Source organism: Chrysochloris asiatica, unplaced genomic scaffold (assembly GCF_000296735.1).
Source record: "Chrysochloris asiatica unplaced genomic scaffold, ChrAsi1.0 scaffold00105, whole genome shotgun sequence".
Lineage (NCBI taxonomy): Eukaryota > Metazoa > Chordata > Mammalia > Afrosoricida > Chrysochloridae > Chrysochloris > Chrysochloris asiatica.
The window spans coordinates 3,240,662-3,252,693 of record NW_006408623.1 but is presented as its reverse complement, the minus strand read 5'-3'; the positions used below and the strand labels follow the sequence as shown (position 1 = coordinate 3,252,693).

The following is a 12,032-nucleotide window of genomic DNA, read 5'->3' as shown; positions in this document are numbered from 1 at the left end:
AAGGCTGTGCTCTTTGATCTTCATCAGTAAATGTTTTAAGTCCTCTTTACTTTGAGCAAACAAGGTAGAATATAGGATTCTTAGAAAATAATTAATAGGGCAGGATTGATTATTTAGGCTGTATTTGGTATGAACCAGCATGGAATCCAAGTGTGGTGCTGTAGGATAAGCACTGGACCGTTCCTCAGAAACCCAATACAGGTTCACTGTGAGTCAGAACTGACTCGACAGCAGACCACTATAGAAGTCCTGGGTATATAGCTGTAGGGTAAGCATTGGACTGCTAATCGCAAGGTCGGTGGTTCAAGCCCACCAACCACTTCTTGGAAATCCTACACAGGGTCTGTATAAGTCGGAACTGACTCTTTGGCACTTCATATAACAAACCACTATAGGAGTCCTGGTGTGGCACTGTAGGATAAGCATGGGACTGCTAACTGCAAAGTCTGCAATTCAAACCCACCAGTCACTCTCAGAAACCCTATACAGGGTCGCTGCCAATCAAACAACTAGCCAGCACTTAGCTATACCAACAAGATCATCAACAGTGAGTAGGGTCACTTGGGATGTACCCTACTGATGGTGAGCGAGAGAAAACAGAAGCAAATAAGGAAGTAGCCTTCTATAAGCCCCAGGCATCTGTCTCTTCATTGTCTCCATTTAGGCATAGCCTGGAAGGTAATATTTACCTATGTCTGCACCTGGAAACATGTTTTCACAGCCATAAAACGGCAGCACAGGTTCAGTTTTCTGGCGTTTGTTCCAGCCCTCCCTGCCTGACCTCTCCCATAACCAAAAAGCCAGCGCCACTGCCATCGCATCGATTCTGACTTTTAGCGACCCGGTGTGGCGTTTCCGAGGCTGTAAATCTTTATGGAAGTAGGCAGCCTCATTTTTTCTCCCACGGAGTGGCTCAGTGGGTTTGAACCACTTCCCGTGCTGTTAACCATCCAGCGCTTATCCTGAGTTGTCACCATTCCTACAGCCTGTGTTCTGGAATAGGAAGCAGAGGGGTGCTGTGTGGTCAAGCACACCACTGGGCACTTAACTAAGAATAAGAACCGTGGTGCTACAGTGATTCCATGGCTGCTATCCGAAGGTCGGCGTTCAAACCTCGCAGCTGCTCCAGGGAGGAAAAGTGTGGCAGTCTGCTTCCAGAAAGAGTCCAGCATTGGAAATGCTCTGGGGCCCTTCTGCTGTGCCCTGTGAGTCGGAACTGACTCGATGGCAACAGATTTGGGGGGTGTTGGTGCACTTAGCTGAGCTCAGACTGTCTCAATTCCAGCACCTGCTCTTCCACAGACTGTGAGAAGATGGCTTAGTTTAACTTAAACCTCTGAAGACTTCAGTTTCCTCCTCGAAACGTGGAAATTATAAAGTAAGCCCCATGGAGCCCTTCCGAGTTGGAATGAAACAATTCATGTAAAGGGCTTCCCGTAAGACTCTTCAGGTACTAACAGACAGATTGAGTGCTGCTATCACTGCTATCTTTTGCAGTAGTACAGACTAGCTTCTCAAATGATAAGGAGTCTCTGGTGCCAAAGTGTACATCAGCTGCGTGACTAACCGTACTGTCAGGTCAGCTGACTTTAGTAGCCTGAGTCCTTCAGCAGAGGAAGTTGTGTTGATTGACATGCTGGTGTCCAGTTTCAGCTGGTCATCAGCCAGCCCTTGGAAGGGTTTGGGTACAGTCCTGGACCAGTGATCCTATTCCTCCTCCACAGTCATAGGGCTTTATACAGAAGACAGTTGTTAGACGATTGTGATGCGACCACAAGCCAAGGAGTGCATGCAGTGAAGTAGGAGCTGGGAGAGGCCCCTAGAACCTTTGGAGAGAGTGTTCAGAGCACATGCTGACCCCAGTGCGATGTGAATACTGAGTCTATGGAGAAAAGTGGCACTGGGGGGCAGCCGTCTGGCCCTGTTCTGTTTCAGGAAAAAACCCAGGGCATCGTTCTGTTCCGGTAACTGATGTCCTAGTGAAGACACGGTTCAACAGTTGAGCGTACACTAGAATTAGTACAAGTGTGGCTCTCTATTGCTGTGTGGCACACCACCCTGGAACTTTTGGGTTAACTGGGCTCATGTGGGTGTCACTGGTTCTCCTGTTCCCCTGGGTATTGGTTCGGCACTGTCTGGAGCGCCCCCTCGACCGGAACATCTCAGATGGCTTGCTGACTGACTGTGCTGGTCATTGACTAGAAATCTCATCTGATTGGCCACATGTGGCTTGGGCTCCTCACAGGGTGGCCGTTGGCTTTGAGGGTGAGTGTTTCAAGCCTGGAGAGTCCTGGGAAGTGATTCAGTATCATTCCTGCTTCATCCTTTTGTAAGTTACAGGGCTAGCTTAGCTACAGGGAATAGCTTCCACACCTAGGTGGGCAGAGTAGCAAAGAATGTGTGATTGTTTTTAATACACAGAAGTGGACAATGTATTCTTACATATTGTATATAGTATGTAAAGAATGTATCATCTGTCTGTGCATGTTTCATTTTCGGCACATGGATAACCAGTTTTGCTAGCAGTATTCCTTCCCCATTGAATGGACTCTCACTCTGTTGAAAACCAGCTGCCTATAGATGGATGAATCGCCTTCAGGATTCTCAATTCTGTCCAGTGGTCTGTTTAGCTGTCATTGAACCAGTAGTCCCAGGCTGTTCTGATTACTGTGGATGTCTAGTAAGTTTTGAGATCAGAAACTATGAGACCTTCTACTTTGTTTTCCTTCTCCACTGTTACTTTACTTTAGCTATTCAGAGCCTTTTGCCATCCCAAGTAAAGTTGATGAGCATTTTTCATTTCGTTAAAATGTTGATGGGCTTTGAGTCAAGATTGCAGTATAGGGTTTCCAAGGAGCAGCTGATGACCTTCAACTGCCCACCTTATGGTTCAAATTGACCTTGCAATCCAGTGCTTTTGGTAAATGACATTTTCCCAACATTAAGTCTTCCAAATCCATGAGCATGAAATGTTTTTCCCGATCCGTCTTAGTTTTCTGCAGTAATGTTTGGTAGCTTTCCTTGTAGAAGTCTTCTACTTCCCTGGTTAGGTTTGTTGCTAGGTATTTTATCCCTTGGGGGCCATCGTAAATGGTGTTTATTCCTTGGATTCTTTTTCAGAGCCCTCCTTGTTGGTGTAGAGCAACCCTACTGATTCTTGTGTGTTGATCCTTCTGTTAGTTACAGTAGCTTCTTTGTGGGGCCTCTGGGACTTTCTGTGGTAAGTGCCACTGAGCCGGTTTTAACTCATAGTGACCCTGTATAGAGTTTCCGAGGAGCATCTGGTGGGTTTGAACCACCCGCCTTGTGGTTCAAACTGTCTAGTGCTTATCCTACAGCGCCACACCAGGACTCCAAGTCTAGAGTCATGTTATTTGTGAATATGAATAGTTCTTACTTTCCTTCTCTTTCTTGCTTTATTCACTTTGTTTTGTGTGTGTGTGTGTGTGTGTGTGTGTGTGTGTGTGTGTGTGTGTGTTAAGAGCCTTTGAGTCAGTTTCAACTCATAGCGACCCTGTATAGGGTTTCCAAGGAGTGACTGAGTTTGAACCACCGACCTTGAAGTTCAGGCCAACCTTGAGGGTGGGTGCTTATCTTACTATACTACACCAATTAAAGCGGTGATCAAAGGCATTCTTATCTGGTTCCCTTTCTCAAGGGGAATGCTCTCAATCTGTTTTTGTATTTGAGAGTAATGTTGGCAGCTGGTTTTTAAATAAATGCCCTTGATGTTGCTAGGAATTTCTTTTCTATTCCTATGTTACTGAGGGTTGGGAAAGGGTGTTAAGAGTTTATCAAATGCCTCTTCTGCATCAGTTGAAATGACTTTGTGATTCTTAACTTTTGTTTTATTTATGTGGTGAATTCTGTTGGTTGATTTTCTAATGTTGAGCCATCCTTGTTGTTGTTGTTGTTGTTAGGTGTCATTGAGTTGGTAGTGACTCATAGCAACCTTACGCACAGCAGAATGAAACACTGTCTGATCCTGGGCCAACCTCACTACTGTTGCCACACTTGAGTCCATTGATGCTGCCACTTGGCCAATCTATCTTGTTGGGGGTCTTCCTCTTTTTCTCTGACCCCTCCACCTTACCAAACATGACATCCTTTTCCAGAGACTGGTCCCTCCTGACAATATGTCCGAAGTTTGAGAGATGAAGTTTGGCCATCCACTCTAGCTACACCTTACACCCCTGAATTCCACTTGGTCATGATTATTCTTTTGATAATGTTACTGGGTTTTGTTTTGAATTTTCTCCATCTGTATTAAGACCTGGAGTCCTAGTGTGGGGCTGTGGAAGAAAGCACTGGACTGCAAGGTCAGTTTGAACCATAAGGTCGGCAGTTCAAACTTACCAACTGCTCCTTGGAAACCCAATACAGGGTCGCTATGAGTCAGAGCTGACTTGATGGCACTTAACAACAACAACAACAACACTATTCCGCCCTGGTGTGGCACTGTAGGATAAGCACTGGACCACAAGGCCGGTTTGAACCACTAGGTCAGTGGTTCAAACTTACCAGCTGCTCCTCGGAAACCCTATCCAGGGTCACTATGGGTCAGAACCGACTCGACGGGACTTAACCACGGCATATTCATGAGGGACATTGGTCTGTAATTGTCTTTGTTAGTGGACTCTTTTGCTTGCATTAAGAAACCCTGATGACGCTGTCGGTTGAACACTGGGCTGTTAGTTACAGGGTCAGAGGTTGAAGCTCAGCAGCCAGCTACTCTCTGCAGGAGAAGGATGAAGTTGGCTGTGCCTGTCAAGATTTAACGTCTTGGAAACAAACTCCAAGGAGCCTTTCTGCTCCAGCCTGTGGGGTCCCTGGGAGACGAAAGTGGCTGGGTAGCAGAGGGTTTGATTTGTTTGCTTTTACCTGGCTTGGTTATCAAGGTTATCCTGACTCCGCAGAATGAATTAGGAAGAGCTCTGCCCTTTTCTGTGTTAGGGAATCATTTGAATAGAGTTGGTACCAACTCTCTGAATAAATTCTGGAATTCCCCAGAACAGCTGTCTGGGCTGACACTTTCTGTTGTTAGGGTTTTAAATGACGTCTTTAGTTTTTTCTTTTGATTTGGGTCCGCCCAATGTCCTATATCTCTTTGAGCAGATCTCCAGGTCTTTCTCCCTCAGAGCAGCTAGTGGGTTTGAGCTGCCAACCTTCATCACCAGCCAAGTACTTTTAACCCTTGAGCCACTGGACATCTTGGTTCTATAGAAAGATGATTATTCAGAACTGAAAATGTGACCTTTCCCTCAGGGTTGGAAGTGGTCACTGTTTTAGAAGTAGTTTACAGTAATTGCAAAATTTAGGGAGTGTTAGAAACTTCAGAAACCTTCCCAGGCTTTATTATTTTGATGAATATATAGCTGTATTATTATTATTTTTAAGGTAAAGCAATTTAGAAATTGTACCTCAGGCAGTTGGTTATAGGTGGTAAGGAGTTCTGGTAGCGTGGTGGTTATGATTTGGGCTGCTAATCTCATGGTCAGCAGCTCGAAACTCTCAATGGTTCTGTGGGAGAAAGACGAGGCTTTCTGCTCCTATAAAGATTTACAGCCTCGGGAACTCTATACAGGGTCGCTATGAGTCAGAGCCAACTCCACGTCACATAATCACCACCACCAACTTCATGTGGGAGTCCTGGTGCGGTGTCTAGGATAAGCATTGAACCATAAAGTCAGTGGTTCAAACTCACCAGCTGCTCCTCAGAAACCCTATACCAGGTCTCTATGAGTCAGAACCAACTTGATGTAGGATGAAAACCCCTAGAAGAGAAGAATAAAGGAAAAATTGAATATAAAACTGAAGTGTAACTTCTCTTAGCCAGGAAAACGTTCCTATCCTTTATTACTCTCTCAAAGTTAGTCCTGTCATTTCAGGAAGGCCCAGGGGGACATCCGTTAGGCGTTGAGTTGTTAACCTCAGGGTCTTCGGTTGTTGTGAGTTGGAACCGACTCGGTGGCTGTGGGATTCTGTGGACCTTGAGAGCACCCTGATCGTATGGGGGGCAGTGCTCATTTGCAATCTGCAAAATCCAGTGTTCAAATCCACCAGCTGCCCTGCGAGTGAACGACGTGGCTGTGAAGGTCCAGCCTTGGAAATACTGTGGGGCAGTCCCCCCACATCCTATTGGGCTGGTACGGGTCTGAATGGACTCCACAGCACCCAGTAACAACAGTCTCGCCCCACAAGGACAATGCAGAGTTCTGAAGTAACCGCGTTGGTGTTACCATATCGTTATGATTCCATTTTAGTTTTCAAATAGTAATAGCCTTTCAGGAAGAATTTTGAAGAAGTCTACCTGTGCAGAGCTAAAAGAAACCCCACCCCCATTCCGTCTGCTTCTTTTCATCTGTTTGTGTGTGCATTTTTAAATAAAAAGTTCTAGCCTACTATTAAGGAGCCCTGATAGCGTAGTGAATTTTGAGCTCGGCTGCTAACCAGAAGGTCAGCAGTTCAAATCTACCAGTCACTCGGTCGGAGAAAGATGAGGCTTTCTGCTCCCGTAAAGATTTACAGCCTCAGAAACCCTGTGCAGGGTCGCTAGGAGTCGGATTCGACTCAGCGGCACACAACCACAAGCACACCCTTCAAAACACCCTTTGTGTGTACACCCAGCGCCTCCCTTAGTAGTTCAAGCTCTCGGTGCTCAACAAATGTTTCATCAGTGATTAACTATTCTTGGAAGCCTGTTCCAACCTGCAGAGACAGACATTTTTTATTACCTGCTGATAAGGAAAGAGTCCTCTGAGCCTATAACCAACAATCTAAAGCAATAGTTAAGGTAAATCCAGTGCTGTAAAAAGGATCATTTAAATGAGAAAATATCATGAATAGGTTATGGTTTCTTCTGTTGTTTTGAATCACAATTTGAAATGTCACCTGGCTCACCTGAAAGGTACCAGTGTGGTGATGTTGGCTCAGCACTGGACTGCTAACCACAAGGTCAGTGTTTCAAACCCACCAGCCGCTCCTCAGAACCCTTTACAGGGCTGCTCTGAGTCACTCCACATACAAGAATGTGGAAGAGGCCTGAGCACCAAAAGGGCTCATTAAATGGGTTTTGGGTTTTCCTAAACTTCTCTTGACTAGACGAAGGATCCCTAGTGGCACAGTGCTTAAGTGCTCAGCTGCTAAATGAAAAGTCAGCAGTTCAAACCCATCAGCCACTCTGGGAGAAAGAAAGTCGAAGGAGTCTGGCTTCTGTAAAGATGTTGTTGCTGTTAAGTGACGTCGAGTCTGTTCCGAATCATAGCGGCCCTGTATAGAGCTTCCAAGGAGCGGCTGGTGAATTTGAACTGCCGACCTTGTGGTGGTGCGGCGTCCACGAAGGGACTGTACCACAAGGTCAGTATGTAACCACAGCACCACACCAGGACTGCTTCGTAAAGATGACAGCCTCTGAAATTCCACAGGGCAACTCTCCTCCGTCCTAGAGGGTCGCTGTGACACTGACTAGGTTTGCGGGCAATGGGTTTGGTTTGGGGTATTACCTAGAAGAGAGGGTGTGGCATGAAGGAGCTCACCTCCTAGTCTCGATTCTGCCTTTTTATTGTGAAGTACCATGGAGGACTCATAGCGATCCTGTACAGGGTATCTGAGACTGTAAATCTTTACAAGAGCAGAAAGCCCCATCTTTCTCCTGCGGAACTGCTAGTAGTTTTGAACTGCTGACCTTGTGGTTTGCAGCCCGATTTGTAACCACTATGCGACCAGAGCTCCTTCTTAGGTAGTCTCTTTGTTTCATCTGAAGTTGTGTATTTTCATTCTGAATCTAATATGTTTGAGATTTCTGGTCTAATTGGCCAAACAGAAGACCTTGTTAATAAAAGCCAGCCATAACCTCAGATGCAGTTTGATTGGTAGAAAAAATATGCGCACACACACACGAGGGGCTTCAAAAAAAATGGCATTAAAAGATAATCAAATGTTTCCACGTTTTGAACCCCCTCTTCTCTACTTGCCTTGTTTTTGTTAAGTGCAGTCCAGTTGGTTCCGACTCACAGAGACCTTGCATAGGGTTTCTGAGGAACTGCTGCTGGGTTTGAACCACCGACCTTGTGGTTCGCAGTCCAGTGTTGATCCTCCAGTGCCACACCAGAAGTCCATAGTTGCCTTAGACTGTCTAAACTGGAATTCAGAAATTTAAAATGAAAAGTTTCATGGGTTTTTTTCCCCTCTCTCTTTCTAAATTTTACTTCTTTTGTTGTTATTGAGAATATAAACAGCAAAACCTACACCAATTCAACAGGACCTCTGAAGACAGTGACGTTAATGGTATTCTGTGAGATGGACAAATGAGCTCTAGTGTGTAATGGTTCTGAGTCAGGCTGCTAACCTCAAGGTCAGCAGTTTGATACTACCAGCCGTTCCATGGGAGAAAGATGAGGTTTCTGCTCCTGTTAAGATTTACTTTACAGCCTTGGGAACCCTATGCAGGGTTACTAAAGTTGGAACCAACTCCATGGCGCACCACCACCACCTTCGAGTTGGACAACTGTTTCCCACCCTCCTTTTCTGAACCGTCCCCTTCCTGAAGGTAAACTCATTGCCCCTTAACGTCCCTGGTTCCTTTCTAGTCTCTTCTGGTCTTCTCAGCTGCCCCTTTATACAGCCCCCCCACTTCTTGTAGTAGAATTAGGGGGGCATGTGATTGACTAGTGTCACAATTGAGTCTACCCCACGATTTCACTTCACCGTCCATCCAGTGAGGAAGGTCAGCCGGAGAGGATGTGGGTCCCTGCCAGCCAAAAATACAGCCTCGGGAACTAGCGGAGCTGGCCACACTGTTCCGTTATTCAGTTATTTGGATAGGTAGTGAACAGGGGAGAATGCGACTGTTTAAAGCACCTATGTTTTTCCTTTTTAGCTCCTTTGTGTGCCTGATTGCTCTTTTGTTTTGTAGTGTGGCTGATTAATGGTCCAGGAACATGCTGAGGAGTGCAGAAGCCAGCCAGTACCACAGGTAACGAAGAGAAGAGGCCAGCGGGGCGCCTGGAGAGTGGGACGTCAGTGTTGGTTGGAGTAGAATGGGCTGTTACTGACAGACAAGACAACACTTGCGCGTGGTACTTAAACTCACCCTTGGACAGGATGGAAGAAGATGAACTGGAATGTTTAAATCCATCCTCGGAAAAACGCTATTTTCCCGAGTCCCTGGATTCCAGTGATGAGGATGGCGAGGGAGCCTTGGCCTGTGAGGACCTGGAACTGAACCCCTTTGATGGACTGCCATTTTCTTCACGTTATTACATACTCCTGAAGGAACGAGAAGACCTTCCGATCTGGAAGGAGAAATACTCCTTCATGGAGAATCTGCTTCAGAGCCAAATTGTGATTGTCTCCGGAGATGCCAAGTGTGGCAAGAGCTCTCAGGTGAGTGAAGCGCCCCGGCAGAGTGGTGTCAGTTTTAAAAATATTATTATTATGGTAAAAGATACAAAATGTTGCCGTTTTAACCATTTTGAAGTACATTATTTTGTAATGTTGATCAACACCACCATGTTGTATATCTGGTGTGGTAATGTGGGTTAATAAGCCAGACTGTAAAGCCATTTGAACTGCAAGGTCAGTGGTTCAAGCTCACCAGCCGCTCCTATGAAACCCTATATAGGGTCATTATGGGTCGGAATTGACTCGACAGCACTTAACAACAACAACATATTGTATATCTACCTCAACTGTCTGTTTCCAGAAGTTTCTCACTGTCTCAAAGACGAACTCGATGCCCCTGAAACAGTGACTCCCTATTTCCTCCTTCACCCCAACCCCTGGTAACCATTAACTTTGGTCTCTATGCCTTTGCCTGTTCTAGATATTTCCTATGTTCTTGTTATGTGCTGTTGAGTAAGTTTTGACACACAGCAACCCTGTATAGGGTTTTCAAGAGTGGCTGGTGAATCTGAACCACCAACCTATGGTTCAAATCACTGACCTTGCAGTTAGCAGTCCAGTGCTTATCCTCCAGTGCCATCCCAGGACTCCTGATAAGAGAGCTCCATAGCTTAGAAGTTAGATCCCTGGTTTGTAAGGAGTCCTGGTGAGGTATTGTAGGATAAACCCTGGACTGATAGCTACAAGGTCAGTGGTTCAAACCCACCAGTTGCTCCTTGGAAACCTATATAGGGTCACTGGGAGTTATAACTGACTTGGCGGCGGTGGCGGCAGCAGCAAAACCCCTATTTGGTTTTCTGTGTTGCTGTTGTCTGTCAGGTCCCATATAGTGCTCAAGACAGACCTTTTACTGGTTAAATGAGACTTGTTCAATTTTAAGGTGATTTCCAAAGACTTTGTTGATTTAAGGTTGAAAGATTATCTCAGGGCAATAATTTCAGAGGGTTATCCAGTCTCCATGGCTCCAAGAAATCTGGAGTCCATTCTGTTCTGTATTTTCCCCTTTGGATCAAGAGTTTATTATGGAATCTTTGATCCAAATGTTCACTAACGGTAGCCAGGTACCATCCAGTTCTTCTGGTCTTTTAGAAGCAATTAGCCACTCGGTGCATATCCTCTTCCTGTTCCTGGCTTGGTTTCTCCCTCTGCTGATCCACGTGAGAACAGGCACCAAACTTGGTGTCTCGGATGTTCTCTTGCGACCTTTTAAGCCTCCAGGTGCTACATGCAAAACTAGGAAGTAGAAGAGAAGTACCAAACACATTGTTAGGCCAGTTAACTGGGATGTCCCATGAAACTGAAGGAGCTCTGGGAGCGTAGTGCTTAGGAGTCGGTCTGTTAATCTCATGGTCAGCAGTTCGAAACTATAAGCTGTTCCACAGAAGAAAGATGAGGCTTTCTGCTCCCATAAAGATTTATAGCCTTGGAAACCCTGTACAGGGTCGCTATGAGTCGGAACTGACTCCACAGCACATAATCACCACCAGCACCATGAAACTGTGCCAGTAACTTCTTAACCGAGGCACCAAATCCCACGGGATACTTGGTAGTACATAAGCAGCCTCAACAGCTACTTTGAGTGTATGTTTGGTTTTTTCTGTCATTATAAATGCATGTATCTTTCACACAACTTTGGCAGTTCAACTTTTTACAGGTGTACAACTTACTGAGAGCAATTACAGCAGTTGGCTGCACAATTCTTCCCTTAATCAATGTGAGTTCTCCATCACTGTTTGTCCTCCTTCTCCCCCTTCCTCCTGCCCCTGGTAACCACTGTTAAACTTTGGTCTCTATACTGTTCACCTTTTCTTGCCTTTTTACATAAGTGAGATCATATTAAAGAGTTGTCCTTTTGTGATTGGCTTATTTTGCTCTGCATACGTCTGCAAGCTCCACCTATATGGTAGCAAGACTTCATTTCTCCTATTGGGTTGAGTAGTATTCCATTGTATGTATGCACCAGGTTTTGAGTATCCATTCATCGGTCAATGGACATTTAGGGTGTTCCACAGTCTGGCTGTTGTGACTATTGCTACAATGACGTTGGTGTCCAGGTCTCTGAGTCTCTGCTCTCAGGTCTTTGGGGTACATACCTAGGAGTGGAATCGCTGGCTCACACGTAGCTCTGTTTTTAGTGCTTCGTTTTGAGGACGTACTACACTGTCTACCACAATGTCTGTACCAGTTTGCCTTGATACCAGCCGTAGATAAGGGTTCCAGGTTCCCCACATGGTGGCCAATGGAATTGGTGGGTTATTTTCTTTCCTTCTTTCTCTTTATTATCTTAGCCATCCTGGTGGGAGTAAACTGGTATCTCATTGAGATTTCCATCTGCATCTCTGATAGCCAGTGACACCAAACATCTTCTCAGGTGTTTAGTGGCCATTTGAATGCTGTCTTTGGTGAAACGTCTATTCCAGTGGTTTGTCCATTTAATGGTTGGCTTATTTATCTTTTTGTTCTTCTGTTATCAGCATTTTATATATGCTTTATTTGTTGGGTTCTTGTTGGACATACGGTTTCTGAAGATACTTGTTAGCTTGTCTTTTTCACTGTTTTGCTAAAATCTTTCTATGAAGAAAAGTGTAATTTTTCTGAGGTCCCATTTATTTATTTTGTCCTTTGCTGCT

At 45.3% G+C, this 12,032-nt stretch overlaps 1 protein-coding gene across 1 annotated transcript in view; it reads left to right on the top strand.

The window, feature by feature from the left end:
- The first annotated feature begins 9,087 nt into the window (after positions 1-9,087).
- The window catches only part of DHX32 (DEAH (Asp-Glu-Ala-His) box polypeptide 32), a 43,845-nt gene continuing 40,900 nt past the window's right edge, over positions 9,088-12,032 (top strand). Inside the window, exon 1 of the mRNA XM_006867435.1 lies at positions 9,088-9,384. Within this exon, the coding sequence (XP_006867497.1) occupies positions 9,103-9,384 (282 nt within the window). The 5' untranslated portion in view covers positions 9,088-9,102. The remainder of the gene's footprint in view (positions 9,385-12,032) is intronic.